Here is a 22,847-nt window from a genome sequence, read left to right as displayed (position 1 = left end):
AGAATAAAAGAAAGGAAAGGGAAAGGGAAAGAAAGATGAGTATATGGCAGGAGGTGAAGAAGAGGGGAAAGAAGGGAGGAGCAGAACAGAAGAAAGGGAGGTGATTGAAGGTGGGAAAGAAGGAAGGAATAAATGAGGAAGGATGGGAAAATAGCAAGAAGAAGAAAGAGATGAGAAGAAAGTGAAGAAGGGATAGTGAAGTGAGCAACAGAGAAGCTACAGACCAATCATCTTATAAGAGTCTCCCAATACTGGTTTAATACAACTCAGCAGCCCATCAAACATTTTGAGAGCCTGTTGGAAATGGTTTCTGCTATCTGATCCTTTAAAAGCGTTTATGATCCTCTATAACAAACCAAACAGAGGAACCATCCTGTCTGTCTGTCCTCGGGGCTCACGTTCAGTCAATCATGTCAGCATTGAATAAAAACTCAGTGATCATATGATCATATCAAATAGCTCACTGATGCGTCATATCATATATCAGTGACCAATGAACAGAAACATCAAAACTAGCAGTAATTTATGGCATTAATAAAGACTTCTAATTCTCTTTAAGACGAACATATCTGAACACTTGAAACCATCAGAATCTTGAATCATATATTGAGTTCTAAAAATCCCAAAACACCAAACCAAACGTCCTAAAACAGAAAACTGAGTGAGATTATTTTTTGCTTCCAGTACAAATCATTTTATTTCAAGACACTTGATTCTGAAGTGAAACTCTCACTGGCAGAAAAGGAAAATTTGATTTTTAGGACTCAATAATCAACTTATTTTGCAGTGAAAGCAAAAAAAGCCCATTTATATATAATATAATAGGGGTGTAACGCGCCCCAAGTTGTTTGAAACATAACATCAGGTTTGATACTTGACTTTCTTTACTTTGGTACGCCATGTGAACCAAAAAATTACTGTTGAATGAACCTAAGACAGCTCAGGTGTTTAGCACGTGCTAAACATACATTCTAAAGTCACCTGGAAAGCTTTGGGTCAGTTGTTGTCTGTTAGCTAAACCATGCTAATTTGGTTAGCCCCGAGATCTATAGCTCATATAGCGAGTGTCGTCTTTATGGCGAACACAAATGAGAAATCAAAGTTGGAGGAGCCTTCAATGTCACTTAGATGCTAGTAAGTCCCCAGTAAGTTACAGCGACACTGGACAGAGTGGTGGATCCATAGACTGTATCGGGTGGATCGTCATAAAACTGTGTGCTGACATTGTTTAACTTATCTGAAAAAAAACAGTCAAACACTTGCCGTGACATCACCCAAATGTGTTACAAAGCTGGCAGGTAACAACAGTCAGTCAGTCAGTTGTACCTGTATCATGTAAACAAACCCAAGCTGCAGTCACCCAGAAGTCATCCAGTCACTCTCACCACTGAAGGATGAACCTGCAGGGCTGCAGAGCTACTTAACTGTGTAAAATGTCAAAATAAAGAGAAACTTTGCAAGTGAATGTGAAAACCTTAAACTGGACTGGTACCTTTTTTTATAACATCTTGGTAAACAAAAAAATGAAGCACTAAATCCTTGAAAATAAAAATATTTGCTATTTATGAATTTCCAAATTTTAAACTGGTGGCAGCGGTAACAAAGCACAGTTTCACATCTTGTATCATTTCCTGCAAAACTCAGTGGTTAAGGTCATAAAAATTCTTTAGTGCACTGTCATCATTAGCAGTGGTGGAGTACATACATAAGTATATTTACTTGTGTACTCAAGTAGAATTTTGAATTACTTTTACTTGTAATGAAGTATTTTTACAGTGTGGTATGCTACTTTTACTAAATCAGAATCAGAAGTACTTTATTGATCCCCCGAGGGGAAACTCTTTCGTTACAGCTGCTCACTATCACATCAATGCACACTTGAGAATAGAAGGCATAGAAGAACTAAGCAAATCAAAATATAATACACTATAATACAGGTAAGATAAATTAAGTACAAAGTAGATATAAGTATAAAAGCTAAAATAAGTGTAAGTACCAATAAAGTAGCGTATCTGAACTCTTCTTCCACCACTGATCATTAGTATAGTACTATGTTAGTTTATACAGTAACATTTGGCAACAGTGAGTTCAACCAGAGGATATATTTATAGTGTGGCAACAAAAAATGCTAATGAATGGATTTATTTGTACTCCAGAAATGAATATAATGGGGATAAACTCTTGTACACTGAACAGGTGGGAGGATCGTGTTGAGCTCTTCCCTCCACTGCATCCCTTCTCTCCACACAGACATCACACCACATGAAAACCACATGGAGGGGTCTCTGTGGTGAAGCTGTCACACCTCAGAAAAACAACACGGCATCTAATCTCCAACATCACTGCTGCTGCTGCTTCTGTCGCTCAGGTGCTTCTTTCTGCAGATTCATTCGATTGTTTACATCTTTTTGTCGCCCACAGCAGCAGTGCTGGTGGTTTCTCTCCTCTCTGCCTGTGCAGCCTGTAATGACTGAGAGAGGAATGCTGCTGGTTTTATATAGGCCTCTAAAAATAACTCACCCCTCACTGCCATCTACGGCAGGACTGACAGCCTCCTGCAGCCAATAGCGTCTCTGCATCCCTGAAAGCTCCGCCCACTCCCTCTGTCTCAGCGCCTCCTTAATTGGACGCCAGTGACATCATCAACCCTATTTACCTTATTAGGTCACGCATGAAATTGATTGACAGGTGGCTCCTCCCCTGCCTCCCTCCCCTCTCGCGCCGGTCGCCTGGATTGCAGCGGGGTCCAGTCTGCAAACCTGGCAACCTGGCAGCTTGTACGGAGACCGATTGGCAATCTGGCAATGCGGAAATAGATCTGGCACCCCCGAGCCCGGACTGAGGAGAAGAGGCGTGACAGAGCGAGCAGACAGGAGAGGGGATTGCATTGATAAAGCTAAAATAATCAACTCTTTCTTTCCTATTAGCTTTTTTCTTTTTTAATCAAAGTGCTCAGGTGCGCTCATCTGCACCAGCTGGGATTTTTCCAGCATTTGTTTTTTAATTTGACAACTCTGAGAAGAGGAAAAGGAAGGAAGAAGTGCGTTTTTATCGTTTGGATTCCGGACTTCTTTACTGAGTTTTCCTTTTTTTGCATCAAGCATGGATGTGTTGGCGAATTACAGTATTTTCCAGGAACTCCAACTCGTTCATGACACTGGTTATTTCTCTGCGATGCCTTCCCTGGAGGAGAACTGGCAGCAGGTCAGAGATGATGCGTTTTCTCTTCTTTTCCGGGAAATTGAAAGGGTTAGAAACTGGGTTGAAATATCATGTGTGCGCTGGTTGGTGTTGTGTGTGTTTTTAGTGTTTTGCCTCACTCGAGCGCTCCGGAGCGTCAGCAGCAGCCCCGTGTAGTTGCGTCTTTTTTTTCGCTCACATGGAGCACGGCGAGGTCCGCTGACAGGAGAAAGCACACACACACACACACACACACACACACACAGGGGGAGTGGGGTGAGAAGGGGGAGGAGAAGGGAGAAGATACAGACAGAGCTTTACGCACTAATGGCACTAATGGACAAACAGCATTTTAAAATGCGTAAAAACATTCTAACTATCTTTACAATTACCCACACGCCTCTATCTATAAACGAATGGCCCCTTAAATGTACCTTAAACATACTTAAGGGTTAATTCAACCCCTTAATCATTAATGTAAAGGCAGGAGCGTGACGCTGTTCTCGTGTGAAATCCCCCATGAAGATATTCAGATTTTAAATAAAACCCAAAAAGGTTTTTAAATGCTGCTGAGAAGAAACTCTAAAACGGTCAAGCTGAAAATGCTGCTTTTCCTTAAAGGTTGGCGTTTTGGAGATAAGAGGTTTTCGGCCACACTTTGGTCTGTTAAGGATCATATTCATCTGCTTACTTATCCTATGCATATTTCCCTTATTGGTAATATGATACTGTTGGATAAAACTCTAAATTGCAGTTAATCAATCTGAAAATGCTGTTTTTCTTATAGCTTTCCTTTAAAGTTGGAGATAGGAGGTTTTTACCAGGCAGAGATAGAGCAACATTTAGGGCTCCACGTTGATCTGATGGGGATCAAATTCAGCTGTTTTACCCCTTTAAATTACTTATTTGGTCCATGTTTTACCTTAATATGAAAAGTTTAAGGGGGTTGTAGCGTTTAAAAACAAGGGATTTCCTGTAACTTTCCATCAAGGTTTTAATGGGTTTTTTTTTGTCCTGTTATATTGCATGAAGAAGACTTTATGCTGTTACTGTATTTAAGTGAGAGTTAGAATGAGAGCTGATTGAAGGTGAAAGTGGAGTGATTTTGTTTTTCAGTCTGAGGTGATGATGGAGAATGCTGCTTTGAGTGTGACTGATCTTATCGATAGACCGGTCTGTCAGCCTGATATGTTTGGATTATCACACACACACAGAAGCATGCACATGCACACACACAGAGGCCGTGGAAGATGGACACATGCCTTATAGCTAGTGACTTGTTCTTAAATAAAATATCCGCATCTGCCACTGTTTGTTTGCAGATAATCCTGCTGAATTATGCATTACCCACATTACCCACTATAGCACATTTCCTAGGCTCTGCATGAGAGCCCACAGATTGTGTTATAACCTTTATCTGACAAGTAAAATATTTACTGTACTTGTATTAAAATAGATAAAAGCGAAATTATGGTGATTTTATGTGTACCACATACAACCACGTGATCGTTTTTGTGGTCTGTGGGTCAGAAAAAACATTGAAATTGCCCTTTTTCTGTTTTCATCAATACAGTAAAGGTTTCAGAATCTGAATGATGATTTAAAACAGTCAAAATATGATATATGGTACCTGTTTGACAATTTTAAGAGGAGAATTTAATAAGAGAATCAGGTGATACAAATATTTTCCCTTATGTTTCCCCCCTTGAACTTGACAAATGGAAGCTGTTAATTGGAAGCTGTCTTCAGCCTCATGAGTGTGTGTTGGAGTGTGTCGCCACCTTTATATGCTATTTAATGTTCAGTAAACCAATACAGTCTCCCAAAGGGTCCCTGCATGGGACAAAATCTACTCAGATGGTGCTGGGTCGGTCCATTGTGTGTATTCGAAAGGTTTTGACCATGTTTGTGTTCATTCCTATAGTCCTGAATGAAGTCCAGACTACATTACTCCTCCCTGACTGTCTTACTGACACAAATTCACACTGCCTTGTCCTATTTTCAATCCAAATAGCACATAGTTTCATCCCTTGTAACCTATTTTTTTTCTGTCTGTAAGCATATTGTTAATTGATTGAAAGGTTTCATAGAGTTTCAGGTTTTAATGTCATGTCTAATGTTCCACAGAATGGCTGGAAAAGCTGTTGAAATTGGCGCGTAGAGACAGGAAACCTGGGGAAAAAGTAATTCCACTCAGTTTATCCGCACTTTTATTTACAGTTTTACAGTTAAACTAAAATGAGAGTACGCTGTAAGGTGTCATTTGAAATTTGACAGCAATGACTGTGTGACACCAGAGTTTTGGTAAAAGTGAATGAAAGCACCTGTTTTGTGTGCATGGCTAAAATGACGTATGGGCAGTCTCAGAGTTTGTTGTTTATTTGGATCCCCATTAGTTGTAACCTTGGCAGCAACTAGTGGTAATGAAAGGTAATTGGAGGCAACTGAAAGCTGTCTTCTTTAGGGGCACACTGACATTTGTTGAAATATGCGTGTTTGTGTTCTTATCAGGAATTAGATGAGAAGATGGATATCAAGACGTGTTTAGCCTAGTTTAGCACAAACACTTAAAGCAGGGGAAACTGCTAGCGGAAGTCCATCAAAGTTGCCAAAGTTACACATTGTGTCCTGTATATTTAAAGCTCCTTAAATATATATTCTTATAGTAATGAATCAAATGACTGCATGCAATGTGAATGTTTTCAGCAAATAAGTTTGGATACCCCACTGTACACTACCTGCCCAGCACAACATCCATATAGGTCGTCTGTGCAAGCAGCTTATTACGACCCATGTTTACATTTATTGTAGGATGCGATCTCTAGTGGTCTTGGTAATTATGACGGGAGCAAAGGAGGAAGTCAGAAGACGTAGTATAAAGAGCGACTAAGTCCGCTTTTGGAGGTTGTGGGGTGGATGGATATCACAAACAAACAAAGGATTTTCACCCAGGCAACCGGGGTTAGTGTCCCGTGTGAAACCAAACGTTGACTTTAAGTTACAAAACGTTATGTACGTGACTTATGTAACTTAACTTAGTAGTTTTGCTGCCTAAACCTAACCAAACGGCAACCATTTCATAACGTTAACCACGTGTTTAACGTCACGTGACTTATGTCACTTGAATTTTGAAACGTATGCTTGCAGCCTGTCCTCAACTGCCAACGGTAGGGGTGCTAATTTAGGAAACGCTCCTGTGGGTCGTTTTAGAGGGTAGGAACATAAGACAACCTATGTGGCCGTATGGGTTGGAGGACTTGTTGGTTTGCTAATAGCTTAGCCATAACCATTTACAAAGGCATTATTTGTCAAGGTGTGTGTCTGCCTGCTTAATGAATTCTGCTAAGACTTCTGGTTTAATGAGCAAATAGCTTAGCTAGTTAGAGCTATTCGAACAAAACCCGTGTAACAAAACCCAGGTAATTCCTGGATGCACTGGTGGCTGTCACTTGCTAGCTCACAAGATGCAACAAGTTAGGAAGATGAATTTCAAGCTGATGGAAGACTTTTTTTCCCCCTACTTTTGGTTGAAAATAGCAGTTTCCCCCTGCCTCCAGTGTTTATGCTAAGCTAGGCTAACAATATCCTGGACCTGTTTCTGTATTGAACACACAGAGATGAAACTCTGATATAAATGTTCTCATCTGACTCCTGGTAAGACATCAAACCAGGACCCAATGTATCAGAATATTCTTTTAATGTTACTGATTAGTGGACGTGTCCCATCATATTTTAAAAAATCTCCATTTTACTCATATAAACTGCTGTGTGAGTTTTCATACCCTCCAAAGAGAGCATTTTTGATACAAGCTCAGTTTTTCAGAGTGGAAAATGCTTGGTTATTGTGGATGGAAGGCCAAAACTGAGAGGAAAAGATGTGTTTTTTCAAATGTATCTGCACTCGTGGGGACACAGTGCAGAGAGACAAACACACACATGCACACTGAGACCAGGCACACCCACATTTTTTCCACTCTTGTTCCTTCTGTCTCCCTCTATCCCCTCATTCACTCCATCACACACAAACACACACACACACACACACACACACACACACACATGCTTGGCTGGCGTGCACTAATGGAAAGCTATGGTCTGGCAGGACTCATCCCGCCACTTTCGACAGTAATTGGCCGTTTGCTGTCAGACGGACAGAGAAACACACACACACACACACACATACAAACGAAACAACCAGATTTGTGTGTCATTTATCTTTCCTGTCTGTCCCTGCATCATGCTCCTGGTCTTTGTTTCCTTGTACAGGCTTCTTTTATCAGCTGCTTTGCATCATGGCTAAACATGTGGAAAACACACACACACACTCTCTCTCTATCTCTCTCTCTCTCTCTCTCTCTCACTCTCTCTCTCTCTCACTCTCTCTCTCTCTCTCTGTCTCTCGCCTGTCTATCAGCCTTGTTGCCTCTGACAGTACGAGCCCATGTTCTGCATATAATTGCTGCATCCTTGCAGGTTTGGAATGATGTGATGGGCTTTGGGGATTTGTGTTTGTGTGTGAATGTCCAAGGATAAAATGACAAACCCAGACTTCCCAATTAGATATAATCTATTTATTTCAAAGCAGAGCCATGCCAAAGTCTGATGAGTTAGAGGGGAAAATAGAGACATTGAAAACAAAATGTAGATTGGTTTAGGTTTCATGTGGTTGTTGTGAATACAGATCTGCATTTACAGATAGACAGTAAATGGACACTGCATGCAGGTAACCAGCCTCATTTAGTCTCTTAATTTACGTGCGCCGTGTGTCTGTAGTTCTTTTCAAGCTGATTGATTTATTTGCTGTGGGGTTGTTACAGCACCATGCTAGACCAACCAGCTCTGTGTTACTGATATACAGTGTCTCCAGTGGCAAGCCTGTAGCCTACAGCCCTGTGTCTTTCTCAAGTGTGCATTCTGTCAGTTTTGTACCCGCTTTATGATTGCAATAGCTCATGCAGGTTCAACCACTGCATGTACTTCTGTCCAATCCTCTCAGTATTTCTGCAAAAGAAATGCTCACAAATCTCACCAATTACTGCTATTTTTAACATTAAATGATCCAATTCAGAACAGCTGTTAAAAGCCCAGGTCAAATACAACCATTAAAAATGAGAGCCAGTCCTACTCACACCAACAGATGAACCAAGATGTTGATCATAACAATCACTCAGCAGGCTGTGCAGCTTCTCAGGTACTGTGTCTATTGTTTACCCTTCATCTCTTCTCTTTGGTAACCTGTTAACCTACTGCAAGGGCCATTGCATGAACTAGGTTTTCTCTATGTCTCTCTCTCTCTCTCTCTCTCTCTCTCTCTCTCTCTCTCTCTCTCTCTCTCTCTCTCTCTCTCTCTCTCTCTCTCTCTCTCTCTCTCTCTCTCTCCTCGTGGCTTGAGGCTGGCCCTGGGAAGTTTGACAAGATAATGAATTGCCATGCATGCTGCAGTTTTTCACATTTCACAGCCCAGTAACTCTGTATGTAGGGATGGAGGGGATGGGGGGCGGTGAGAGGATAAGTGGAGGAAAGGACCAGAGAGAAAGAAAACACCAGTAGACACAATACATGAGGTAAGATGAATAAATGCAGGTGAAAAAGAAGACCTTTTTTCCATGTCACTCCATCTTCCTGTTGTCTCTGTTGCCATCCGTCCTGTATTTCCACAGACACACACACAGAGTTATGTAATTGTCTGTGGTGCACAGCTGCTTCCTCATAGTCATAGCAGATGAAAAAAAAGAGGAAGACAAGGGAGAAAAACAAAGGACTGGAGAGAAAAAAGGAGGTAAGAGAACAGAAAAGTGAGAGAGCGACACAGAGAGAGAGAGTGAGATGAAGAGAAGGAATGTAGCTGCTGATTACTAATCCAAATGTCAGAAAATATACCTTTAAAAGGCAACTTAAAACTACATTTATCTTATTTCCTGAATACATGAACTGGAACTTTTACTATTTAAATTACTTCAACTATTGTATGGCAGTATTACAACATATTTTTAGTGCTGGAACAATAAATCAATTAATCAACCAGTGTATTAAATGAAAATGAATTAAAACAACTTTATTTAATTAAGTAACTTGTAAAAATGGCAATATGCTGGTTCCAGCTTTTTAAATGCAATAAATTTGCTACTTTACTTTTTGTTGACTCTTAGTTATTCTCAGTGAATAATGTTGAAGCCTCATTTTGGGCTCTGCTGTCATCACCTCTAAGAACTGTGATGTCCCTCCAACACTTCGGTCTAGAGTGAAACATGATTTAGACCTCCATGTGTCTTAAAGGATGAATCCTAATGACTTTGGTGATCCTCTGACTTTTCATCTAGTGTCAAAACGTCCACTTGTCCAATAATGATGATCTATTGCTGCATTGTCTGCAGACCAGGAAAAAACTACCGTTATTCTAATTTAGGAGCATTCATGAATTATTCCAAGATGGTTAACCTGAAACCTGATGTACTGATCCTTAGCTGAATCAATTGTATTTGTGATAATATCAGATTTTCTTGGATGTAACTGCCAGCAATGATGGTTTTGCAAGCATTTTTCCACTAGTTTGTTGACACTTTTGTAGTTCTTTTTGGCAAGTGGGAAATATTATTTCATTGTGAACTGAATCCGCCGGGCTCAGGTCAATTAGCAGAACTCTGTTTTTATGCGTCAGCCCTGTGGTGACCTGTCCTGGGTGACCTGCCTCTTGCCCACTGCATGCTGGGACTGACTACAGCCCACTGTGACAATGAGCAGGACAGGCTTTATAGAAAATGGATGAAAATATGTTTTCTAAGCACATAATTATGAGGCACTATTTTAGCCTTTTGATGTCGTCACCAATTTGACTTAGTTACAATTAGGAGATAGTTCCATTTGCCGTTCATAACTGCTGTATATGTAGAAATTATAGTCCAGCGACAACCACAAAACAGAGAAAGACGGAAAAACATTTAAAGCTGTAAAAGAAGTCAGATCAATAAAAACAGAAGCCCTTTAGTCCCAAACATGCTTCTTTACTTCTTATAGTGTGGAAGCTGGTGCCAATATTCTCCGCAATATGAGCCGCTCTAATCACTGCATTCATTCATTTTCTTTTTTATCATTCTCTCAAACACACACAGTTATTGTCCTTTCCTCATAATTTGAAATCACTCGAGTCGAACGCACACACTCACCCGAGAACCCATAATTCAGTAAGTGAATAAGGCATTCAGTCTACGGTGGCAGAGATTAGATAAGAAAGTGAGCAGTCAGACTGCCGCGGCAGGAAAGCAGAACAAATGAACTGCTCTCTTGATGGAGAGAGCTTATACTGTGAAAGCCATAGCCCTGATCTTTCAAGATGAGTGGTTTTTTATGGAGGGCAACTCTCCAGCACTATTCGCCATGGAGCCCGATTACTACAGTTTACAAGGAGATTTACCCATTCATCTCTTCATGCTTTAAGCACACTGTGGATATCAACTATTGTGTAGTGAATCATCTTATTGTACATCATGTGTTGCATATGTACATAGTGATTTATTAAAGGAAAAGTCTAACATTTTAGGAAATGTACTTGTTTGCTGTCAGATGAGAAAACTGATATTAGTGTAATCCCAGTGGCTTCGATAGAGGTAGGTGTTTAGCCTAGCTTATTAAAGACTGTAAGCAGAGGAAAAATGCTTGACAGCGCCAATAAAAGTGAAGCTTCCAACAACTGCAGAGCTGTCTAATTTACATGATGCATCTTCTGAGTTAGCAGGGCAGTCAACAGTACATCCAAAAATCAGTCACTGGGATTTGGAGTTAATCAAATCAAACAGTGTGCTCAAGTCTCTGTTTTTCATTTGAAAGTTTGCTGTCCTCAAACTAAGAAGCACCTGACTCAGCTGTATATTGCTTGGAGATGCACAGAGAACCCTGTTTCAGCTGCTATTTTCTGTTATGAGACTGGATTTGCCGATCAAATACACTTATATTTGGGAAGTTATATCAAGCCGAGTGTGTTTGATTTTATGTTTTTTTATTAAGAGAAATCCTCTTGGTGATCACAGTCTGAGCTGTGTTCACACACACACACACACACACACACACACACACACAGGTGTGTTGTGTTGTGTGTTTGTGTCTCTACATCCTGCTGAGCCAGTGTTTGCAGACCGATTGGCTCAGGGATAAAGCCTTATGACCTGGCATCCGTCCAACCCTCCCATTCTCTACTCACCCAGCTCTCTCTCTTTTTCTGTCTTTCTTTTATTTTCTCTCGCTCCTTCTCTGCCCCCCGTTCTCTCCCTAGCATCCTTTTGTTTATGCACGTTTTGAATTTGCACATTACACAAAAAAAATTGAATGAAAAGGAAAGGGAATAGAAAAAAATGTCTAAATATATCAAAAAAAAATTGCTCTGCGTGGTCTGAGGTGGAAAAGTTGATGTGTCAGCAAAGAGAAGATGCAATAAAAGCTGATGGAAACATATTTTCCAAATAAACAATGACATTGTAGGATCTGCTTCCTCTTTTTCTTCTTCGCCTTTATCACTGCCAGAGTAGAAAGTTGTCAGAATTCCCTATAAATAAAGAATAAAAAAGAGAGGCCGACAAAATCATGTGTTTGGCCAGAGGAGAAATTCATGAAAATACATGGTCATGATGTACCAGAAGAGTTACTGCTGCTTTTTTTTATAATGTTGTCCAGTGATTCTCTCCCGAGAATATTCCCACAGCACTAGTTGATGAACACACTGATTCATATATTATTTTGCAGACTTTTAGCAAATGTCTTTAATATCTGCCCGTTTGGTCGGAATTACTCCCTCTTCCCATCTCTTTAGTTCTTAGCTCCTGTGCTGAACCAACAGCCACCAGGGCACTCACATGTACTGTGTTTGTGCTTTGGTAATGACATCATTCATAGTGTGCAGAGGATGTTGACAGTGGCAGAGGAAGTGAGTGTCTGTGTGTGTGTGTGCTAGCTTGGCAAGGCCTACGGTTGGCAGTACACCATGCAGGATACACACGCACACACCGACTTGCTGCTGGTTTCACAAAGATCTAATAGACTTGTATGTAAAATTAGGCCTTGCTTAGTTTTGCCCTAAGACTAGTCTAAAGTAAGTCAGTTAAATAAGATAAGTTCACCACCCTGTCCCCAGGATATCTCAATAACGGCCGATGCCACCTTCTGACACCCGACAAAAAGATGCAAACATTTCTCCATTTGCGGTTTGTTAACTGTGTTGTGAGCTTCACTCATCACTAAATTTCCCCAGACAAATGTCTTTGTAACTGACATTGTAATTTTGCCTGCTGAAAGTGTTTCCAAAGGCACGACTTCTGTGCCGGAGTAAACGGAGCTGAGCAGCTTGAACCTGCCTTTGAATGGAACTCATGGGAAGTCAGTAACACAGTATGTGTGCTGTTCCCCTTTTTAGAATGGCAAGACAACTAAATAAATAAATTAAAAGTCCATGGGCTCCAACATATTTGTCACATGAACTCTGAGGTAGCAAAAATGTCCACTTATGAACTTACAGTATGTGCATGACAGCAGTGGGTCATTCTACTGACTCTATGAACATCGTAAACACAGTCAGCCATGTGGTTTAGTTTGAACATAGTGTAATTTGCCCAGAATTCTTTTCAAATTAGTCCTACTTGGTCAAAAGTCAGAAAGTCATCGTAGTGCCATGGGTGAACAAAGATGTCTAGATGACATATATTTCTTGGATCAGAGCTATGGTTGGGTATATGGCTGAAATCAGTATCATGATAATAATAGTTTTTCCAAAACGTGTATATACATGAGAGAAAACGTTTCGAAAGTTGTTAAACTTCAACTAATTTTGATGTTGTTTTTGAATACAACTTGCATGGAATTATTAATTGTGTAAACTGATGACACAGTATTATCATGTTGTCACAATAGAGACACCTAAATGTCAGTATGCAATAAGGTTGAATTATCACCAAGTCCTTCTCAAAGCCACAGTCAAAGTGTGTCTGTACAATATGAAACCAGCTCCTGCTGAGTTTCATTAAGGATGTTACATTGTTTCAGTGCATTTCAGCACAATATACTGTGTGTGTGTGTGTGTGTGTGTGTGTGATGTCTGAGACAGAACGAGAGACAGACGAGTTGCAGTGATGATGGAGCGTGCCAGCGTTCCAGTGCGCATTTATGCATGCATGGTTGGTATGTGTATATGTGTGTGTGTGTGTGTGTGTGTGTGTGTGTGTAGAGTGGGACACAGTAAATGGGTCATATGCAGTGGAGGAGGATGACCTTGGGAATTTGTCCTGTTTTTCTTCACGAGTCTGCCGACGCAGTTCTTTGTCTCAGAGAAAGAGAGAAATAGTAATGCGGTGAAAGAGAACTGAGAGTCAACAGATATACCCAAAGCTTGATTTATTTATATCTATATATATCTATATATATCTATATATAGATATATATAATATAATATATATATATATCTATATATAGATATAATAAATGAAAAAGTCTTCCCCAAACTGTTGCCACAAAGTTGGAAGCACACTGTTGTCTAAAATATCAGTGTATGCTGTAGCATTAAGATTTTCCTTAAAAGTTCCCTGTGGAGTTTTTGACCTCTAGTAGCGCTATGGAGCGTTTTGTTTTTTAGTGAGTGGTTCCCCATTTTGTTTATCTCATGCACGACGACACATTTGGGTGATGCGATACACAGTCCTACCAATGGAGTCACAGTATTCCACTGATTTACAGGTGGAGGTAACACGCCAAGATATGCAGGAATGCACCAGCAAAGGCAGAGAAGAAGAAGACTGCTTGCCAGTAAACTTTCTGGATTTAAAATACTTTAAAAAAATCTGTTTTCTGAGGATGGAAATACATTCATACATTTGTTAGAGGTCAAGGATAAACACGATGCATTTTAACAGTGACTGTAAATATAACATTTGTTTGTTTAACCCCATAGGACCCCTTTAGTTGGAAATGATGAAAAACAAGCCCAGACCAGAAGTACACTAAAGTGTATGTTTACAAGGGTGTCCACATTCAATCTCATTTTTTCACATGTCATTTCGCCAGCTGTCTTTAATCTCATTGCAATAGTATGTGTTTGAAATATTGAGCACAAGCTTGTTCTTCCACTACCGGTCTTGCCTTCAACTTATGACTCCTCACATACTGTTAAAAGCAAACTTTGTGTAAGTGAGTTCAAAATGCTTGTATTTTATAGCCGGTGCTTTGCAACCTCGGCTTCAATGGCTCCTGCTGGTGTCACGTCTGCTTTTATGGTTCCTCCAGCTCTCATTGGCTACATCCACCTGATCTGATCGCTGGATATCAAACGCACATGAAAACAGCTGCAGGGCCAGAAATTTTAAATGTCTGAGTCACTAACTGAATCCACATTATGTCATTTCCTCTAATGTGTTTCCTACTGCAGCTTTTAGTGATCTGACTCAGTGTTTTGGATGAGACTAAAGTTTGGAACTAAAATATACTTGACTGGATAATTCATTTTTACTTAATAAAGTGTTACTAAAAAGATCTACTCCTATCCAATTACTATCACTTAGAAATAGTTTATTCTTCAAGTATTCTAAGCTAACTTTTCTATTTCCTAATGTTCCTAAAGTACCACCTAAAATTGATTCAGACAATGATGATGGTTCAAAATTAATGTTGGAGTTGTGGCTCATCAGGTCACCATTTTTCAATATTTGTCATCATTGCATGTTATGCAAGTATTTCTAAATCAGGCCAGCTGTGTGCTGCTGTATGTGGACAAATGGTTGTGGTGTCTGGCCCAGCAGTGCCATGCCTGCTATACTGGGATATGTGGGTCGTCAGCTATTTTTATCCACAATGTTGCCAGCAATACCTGAGGGAATAGACAAGTGCTGCAGTGTGTGTGTGTGTGTGTGTGTGTGTGTGTGTGTGTGTGTGTGTGTGTGTGTGTGTGTGTGTGTGTGGATAAATGTGCTCCTGGTCCATATGTACAGACAGAACAGAGACAAAGTAGAGAAAGACAGTGTGTATCTGAGAAAAAGACAGGGAATTAGAAGGTGTGTCCACAGTAATGCAAGTTAATTTGAAAATGTTGTTTACGTGTCAAACAGGGTTGGGTTGTCATTTTCTAAAAGCATAGAGAAACTGATAGAGGAATGGTTAAATCTCTTCTTTTTCCTCCTTTTTTTTATTTGGCAAACAACACCCTTGTGCATTACAGCAGTCCTCTGTTACTAAATGGATTGACTGTTTTGATAAACCTGGCTGAAACTCTGCTTTGTTTAAGCAGCTTAAAACTCCATTCTGCTGCCTCTGTCTCTCTTATTTTGTGTGGCAGTGTCGCTGATCAAACAGTACAGGTGGTGTTATTACCATATTTTATCTTTCTGTTGTTTTTATTGCTAAATGACTACACAAATAAAATGTAGTGGGGGTCATAAACCAAAAGATATGTTTTCAGTAGTTTCTCTACTGAAAACATATCTTTTGAGTATCAAATACCCCCCTTACTACTACCACTACTCCCTCCCCCTGTAGGCTTGAAAGGTGGCTCTGAACAGTTTGTATCCTGCTCCTTTGTGGATGATGGCAGGATTCACAGCAGTTACAAAGGATTCCATGTTTTTGCTGTTGACCCATTCGCTCAGTATGATCCAAACATCTGTGGAGTATTCTTTTAAACTACAGTCGAGCTGTAGTCAATTAATAGATTAGTCCATAGACAAAAAATTAAACTGCAACTATTATGATAATCGATTCATTGTTTCAGTTATATTTCAAGCAAAAATGACATTCTCTAATTTCAGCGTCTCAAATGTGACAATTAGCTGCTTTTCTCTGTTTTATGTAATTTTAAACATATTATCTTTGAATTATGGACTGTTGGTTGGATAAAAATTTACAGAGGCCACCTTGGACCCTGGAAAATAATATGAGTTTTATAGACAAAATGATGAACAGATGAATCAAGAAAAAAATCTGCAGATTAATCGACAAATAAGATAATAACAGTAGTTGCAGCCCTATTTTAAATCGCTGTTTGTTGTAGTTTGGATAGTTTCCCCAGTCAACGTTTACAACACGAGACCAGTGTGTCCACAGATAGTGTGGCTGTGAGCCCAGAGCGAAGACAAAAAGATGAATTTTCAGATTTATGCACATTAATGTGGACACGGCCTGGATGAAAAACAAACTTCACTTTGATGCCAATTGTAGACACAGTGTGTGTGTGTGTGTGTGTGTGTGTGTGTCGGGGGAAGAAACATCTGAATTATTTAAGGATGAACTGCAGGACACAGCAAAGTGGAGGCATGGAGGGTGTTTCTCTTTTACCCCCAAGACAACTTCCTAATGCAGAGAGGGCGTCATCAGGCTGGTCTGGTAACACACACACACACACACACACACACACACACACACACACACACACACAGAGGCATGTATGAGTCATGTGTCCACCCACTTTGCTTTCCAGCAAGGCCAATAAGATCAGTGGCTTCCTTAAGATACAAAGACCTCTGGAGGTAAGAGAGAGAGAGAGCAAAACCCTGGTGTAAAAAAAAAGGTGTGATGAGAGTGGAAGCCTCCCAGGAGTCAAACACACACATAATCTTGTACATGTCCTTTTGAGGGCTCTCCGTTGACTACAGTAAATCCCTCATAAACTCATAACTGAACTTAAACCTGCAATTCCAATTATTAACTAACATTTTCATTGTATGCTGTTTGTGTTTTTTGTCGATAAGTTGCTGTGTAAGTTTCCTTTAGTGTTTTGTTTCTGATGATATTTGAGCAGACCGTGGAGCCTTGGAATATACTGAAGGTTATTATTTTCATTTATGAGATGAACATTCATAGACTTATTTACTTAAATATATTGTTTGTTCATTTAATAACATACAGACTGGTAACAAATGAAAGGAAAAACCTGAAGACATGATTCCATACAGGGTTCACTGAATGGTCATGGCCTTCACAGTCACCAGATCTCGAAGCATTTGAACACCTGTGGGAGATTTTGGAGTGAATTGTTGGACAGTCCTTCCTGCCACCATCATCAAAACACTAAATAAGGAGAATATCATATGGAAGAATGCTGTTCATCCCTCCAGTGGAGTTTAGCGAGAATAAGAAGCAGTGACGTTGTTCTGGGGGTTCAACACCTTACTGAAACACTTAATGTCGGTTTTACTTTTCACATATCTGTATAGAAGAATGGGTTATAGTTACCGACAGATCAATAAAACAGGCAAAATTACTCCTACAAGTATAATACTGCAAAAAGCCTAAAAGAGCTAAAAAAGAGAGCCATTTACCATATAACATTTGTTTCAAATTAAGTGAGTGTTTTCAGCTTCCTTCTGAAGACTATTCCAAGTGGCCTGACAGCAAATAAATGTCTTAGTATGGTACAAAACATGTTGGACATCAAATGAATGTGTTTGACTCGTGTTTTCTGGGACGAGGTTCTGATAAAATGGTTCTGTTCAGGACATCTGAGGCTCTTGAAGTCATCTTCACACATCTTAAATTATTCAGTGTAATAAAGTAGTTTTGGAGCTTATGGTGCATTTAGTCTGTTAAGTCTGTGAATTTTAGTTTCATGTGTTTTTGAGAACAGTTTCTGCTCTGCTAAAGCTTATGTGGATCCTAAACAATACAGTGACAGTCACACACATACACACACACTCTGTGTTTCTGAAATGGTTTACATTGCATTGATGATTACATGTTACTGTGCAGAATATAATGACTCAATTAATAATCCTGATATGTTTTGGCTCTGTTTGATAAATTTACATTAGTCTATTACAGACAATGAAATGAATGAGTGGAACATAAAGGAAGGGATCAGCTGCTGTTGTGTCTTAATGGATTGACCCTTTCTGGATATGAGGGTGTGTGTGTGTGTGCGTGTGTGTGATGGGGTGGAGGAGGGATGATGTGAGGGATGAGGTCATTGTGTAGTGTGAGCATGCGTGACTCTTTGTGTGTGTGTGAAACAAAGGCAGTTGGGACTGTGTGTGTGTATATAAGTGATGACTTCATTCGTTATGCATTTATTTATGATCCGTGTTACACCTCAAGCAGTGTGTTGGTGTGTGTGTGTGTGTGTGTGTGTGTGTGTGTGTGTGTCTCTTAAAGGGAAAACACCAAAAAGAGAATTACATTTTCTGGTCTATTGCAATGATTTTGGACAGTGAAGTCAGTATCTATAAATGCACATAACTTTATATGTATCTTTGGGTAATGAAGGAACAGTCCAACATTTTGGGAAGTCCTCATGTCCCCACTGTCAGATGAGAAGGTCGATATCAGTTTCTCAGTTTCAGTTTCATCTTCGCTTATCACAAAGACTGGAAATACTGGGAAACTGCTAGCCTACCATCAAAAGTGTTATGTATGTTATATATGCATGTACAGTAAATGAAAGTGGAAAGTCTGTTTTTCTCTGTTGTTAAGCATCTAGCAGCAGCATGTGTCTGCCAGGTGATGTTGTGTAATGAAGCCCTGCTCAGAGTCAAGACAGATGTGCGCGCAGATGTGCTTTGCTTAGTGGAAATAAGTGTCAGTTTTGCATAAAATGGTCAAACTTGCACAAACTGAAATAGGAATAAGTGAGTGTTTGGGTTTTGTTGTTTTGGCTTCTAGGTTTTGTTCTGCCTGCAGAAATGTCTCTGACACTTTGACTGACTTTTTTTCTTGTTTTCCTTTAAATGATAAACTGAGTCTCATGATGAGATCTAGTACTGTGTTTAAAATGCATTCACTCAGATTTCCAGCTGAGCTGTAACCCAAGACTTTTCTACTTGGCTAAAGTGTTGATTTAAATCTTCTCTCTCTGCTTCTCTTAGTCTGTAAACACCAAACAGCATCATCGGCCAGTCAGTGGTGTTGTTGACTCTCTGCCTCTGATACACATCAGTAGATCCTCTGCACACTCTCCCTCCTTTTTTTCAGTGCAGGAAAAGCTTCAGCAGGAAATCACATCACAGTATGAGGGCTCTTTGGGTGCAGAAGAGGTTCTGCACAGAACCATAATGACTCAAAGAACCCTCCCACCCTCTCAAATAAAAAAAAATGGAACAACAGCATTGAGGATCTGTTTAGGATCAAGTAAGCACAGTACAGGGCCAACAGTTCTTCATTTAATTTTCTTTATTAAAATCACCTGCACTTCTTTGGGAGTTATGGCCACAGCATGCCTTTTGTGCCAAATGATCAGAATCGTACAAAACAATCTGCAGGACTTTCTGTTGTGCTTCCTGTAGATGTTTTAATAGCGCAAACGACAGTCTTGGAGTGCAACTCCCACAACGATGAGAGGTCAGCAGTCTGCACAAATCAATGGTTGTGGACAGTGCATATGAGTCTGCAGAGGAGAGGTTTTACGTTTTTGTGACTTTATGCCCCCCTGACATCGATGTGAATCCTCCTGAACTGTTGCTAAGACGTTTACCTGTCTGAAACGGGTTTTTCATCCTGATCTGTAGAATAACAGTCCTTATCAGGGCTACATGCTGTGCAGTCAGTTTGAAACTGTTCTTTGAAACATCAGAGATATTTTCTATAGCGTGAGATTTAAGTCATGTATTATATGTTATGACAGAGACAGTGCACATAACACTGAGCACTGACACACACACACACACACACACACACACACACTAACAGAGTTGTTGATGTGACCTCAGACAGGGGAAAGGTGACAATCCTCTACTTCTATACTGTTATTACTAGGTGCGTGCACCCAAATCTATCATTTTCTGTGTGTGTGTGTGTGTGTGTGTGTGTGTGTGTGTGTGTGTGTGTGTGTGTGTGTGTGTGTGTGTGTGTGTGTGTATTTTCTTTTGTTCTGCCCTTTCTCCTCCCATCTCTCGTCACGTCTTTGTCTCAGTGTTGTTCGGCTGCTTTTCTTTGGCCCTCTCATCGCTCTGAGCGATGAAGATTAGCTTGGCATGTGGGACACACACACACACACACACACACACACAATCCAGCGTCTTATAACAAGCTGTTAACCCCCGTTTATAAGTGTGGCCTTTGAATCCGCTCGGTGAAAGGCAGTGTAATCCCTGCCGGACGATTTAATGGTAATCTCCATATCCTGATTAGATTACACACAAACAAGCACACACACACACACACACACACACACATGTTGTCTGCAACACTTCTAAAGGACTGAATTGAAACCACATTTTACCTATATGAACTGGGGACATCTTTTTCTCTTTTTAAGCCCCTCTGTATTTTATTTATTCTATCTTTATCTGTGTTTCTGGGTTATTCAGAGTTTTGGATGTATCTTTTTTACCTTTGTGATCACACACAGTCATGATGGTTTACCAAGATTAACACTGATGATGTCTTTTTATAGCACTTTTCCACAGAGTGGATGGAAACATGTGGAGAGTCTTTGTCTCCACCAGTCGTGTGAAGTGGATCAATGCCTTTATACTGTATATCTGCTGTATTTATTTTTAGAGCTATTTCATCTTAACAACCTAACCCACAGCAAAACAATTTTAAGCTTAAACAGTTTACACTTTTTACACAGCCTCTCTGAACTAGCACTCCAAATTCACATGGCCACAAGGGTCTGCAGCCCAAAATTTATGACCATGGGACTTTACACGCAGACTGTAAGTGCCAGTAAATGTGCGAACACATCCTTGTATGCAGACACCCAACGTAGTATAAACAGAACCGGGTGTGTGACCACGATCCGTGTCCATTTTTGGACTGTATCTGCTGCTTCACCCAGAAGACCTCTTACAACTTTTCCTCTTTAGAGAGTTATAAATTCTTAGTATCATTAACTGTTGTGCAGTGTTTTGACATCTGTTAAGTCTTCAAACTCATAGATCTATTAATTAAACCAGACTTTCAGGATTGTATTACCTGCAGAAACCTGTAACCTGTAACCGTAGCGACCTCACCACCAACATCAACCCCTTGTGATATTGGTTATTTTTTTAGTGCAGTCCTATTTTCGCTTTGAACCCAACCTCATACTCAGATGGCTTTTGTTCATAGGTAAGATATAATCTGTTATTTGTACTGGTACTTTCATTTTTATAGGTGTTTCATGTTAATTTTTGCAATGTACAAAGCTGCCAGAAAACACCACAAGAGAAGTGGAAGTCTCACTTCCACAACTTGAAAATATTAATTGTTCAAGTCACTCCAGTGCCAACATCCAAAATGTTGATTGTCAGGTCAAGTCAGTGGTTAACAGATGTGTTATAACGTGATTATTACTTTAATGTATTTATCTGCTGTGTTTATTACATTTTATCTACTCCATCTGTTCTCGATTAAAATATACAATCACAAAAGTCGGATTTTTGTGCCGTGACCTCCACGCATGGATCTACTGACTCCAGTGAGCAGTGGGGAGGCTGTTGTTTGTACACTAGCCAACTGCTGACACGTACACACACACACGCACACACACACACACACACACACTCACGCATACCCAGCAATCATTAAATGAATGTATTCTTCAGACTGCAGTCTGTCAGCAATATACCAGGAATACATCAGGGGGTAAAAGTCAGCATGTGTGCTGTAGTATGCAGTCTATTCTTACACACACACACACACACACACACACACAGAGCACCATGGTGCTGACATCATATAAACACCATCATCATGCAGAACATCATTTAACAGCTTGTGGTGTCTGTTTGTGTTCAGACTGATGTGTGGGTGACAAAATCAAGCTTGTTGTTCAGAGTAGCAGCCATTTAAACTAAACGATCGTCACCAACAATAACCTCATTTAACTGAATGAGAAATAGGCGATGAGCGACAGTTCACCAAATAACTGCTGGGTGAGCTAATGAGCTCTCTGCCAGTGGGGGGATGAAAACAGGAAGTTGAAGCTGCAACTGGAAAAGAAGGATTAATAATATGTTTCCGCTTCATTTACTTATTGAGTGATTTATTTATACATCACTAACTACTAGTTGAAAACCCTCTATGTAATTGTGCTCTGCTGCATTGGGTAAGTAAAATGTCTACATTAACTATTGAAAACTGAAAATTAAAATCTGGCCAAATGGCAGGCACATTATTTAACTCTGAAAGGTGCAGTGAATATTCATGGACCTCATTAATCCCTAATGATTTGGTGACCTCCTAACCTTTCATCCAGTGCCATCATCATGTCAAGACTTTAGACTTTTAGATTTGTCTATGTCTAGAGCCAATAACATAGTGTGAGACAGTCCTCTTATTATTTTAGTTGAAGCCAGTGTTTTCTGCTGTAAGTCAGTTCTGCATTTTTGTGCCAGATTGTCAATACATATAATGAACTTAATCAATTAACTGTAATTAATTAATTTCCACAATGCAGGTATTTCATTGTTGTTGATATAAATTAAAGGGTAATCCAACAATTGGAGCCCTCTAACGAGCTCTATAGATATGACCTCTCATCTCTGAAACCTGCATGTTTTTGTTCAGTCAATCTGGACGAAGGATACCAATCCAGTGGGTACCAGTGGCATAAATAGTTTATGTACCTGAACCTGGCATCCACAAAGTCAGCAACTGTAGAAGCAGCAGGGTGTTACGGTCATAGAATTAGGGTAACAGTGTTAGGCTTTGTTATATGTAACACTGGTTCTACCCTCTGACAGCATCTGCAGGCTTCAGGTGGCAAAGCCCGATGCTTTCACTTCTTT

At 40.0% G+C, this 22,847-nt stretch overlaps 1 protein-coding gene across 3 annotated transcripts in view; it reads left to right on the top strand.

Moving 5' to 3' along the window:
* The first annotated feature begins 2,758 nt into the window (after positions 1-2,758).
* klf7b (Kruppel-like factor 7b) overlaps positions 2,759-22,847 on the top strand; it is a 104,715-nt gene continuing 84,626 nt past the window's right edge. For all 3 annotated transcript variants that reach the window (XR_006380151.1, XM_044216970.1, XM_044216971.1), the window contains exon 1: positions 2,759-3,204. Coding sequence is in view for 2 of the 3 variants with exons in the window: in XM_044216970.1 (XP_044072905.1) it covers positions 3,103-3,204 (102 nt within the window). In the remaining variant the exon portion in view is untranslated. The remainder of the gene's footprint in view (positions 3,205-22,847) is intronic.

This window comes from Siniperca chuatsi, linkage group LG12 (genome assembly GCF_020085105.1).
Source record: "Siniperca chuatsi isolate FFG_IHB_CAS linkage group LG12, ASM2008510v1, whole genome shotgun sequence".
Taxonomy (NCBI): Eukaryota; Metazoa; Chordata; class Actinopteri; order Centrarchiformes; family Sinipercidae; genus Siniperca; species Siniperca chuatsi.
The sequence above is the reverse complement of the archived record's forward strand: the minus strand, read 5'-3'. Positions and strand labels throughout refer to the sequence as shown.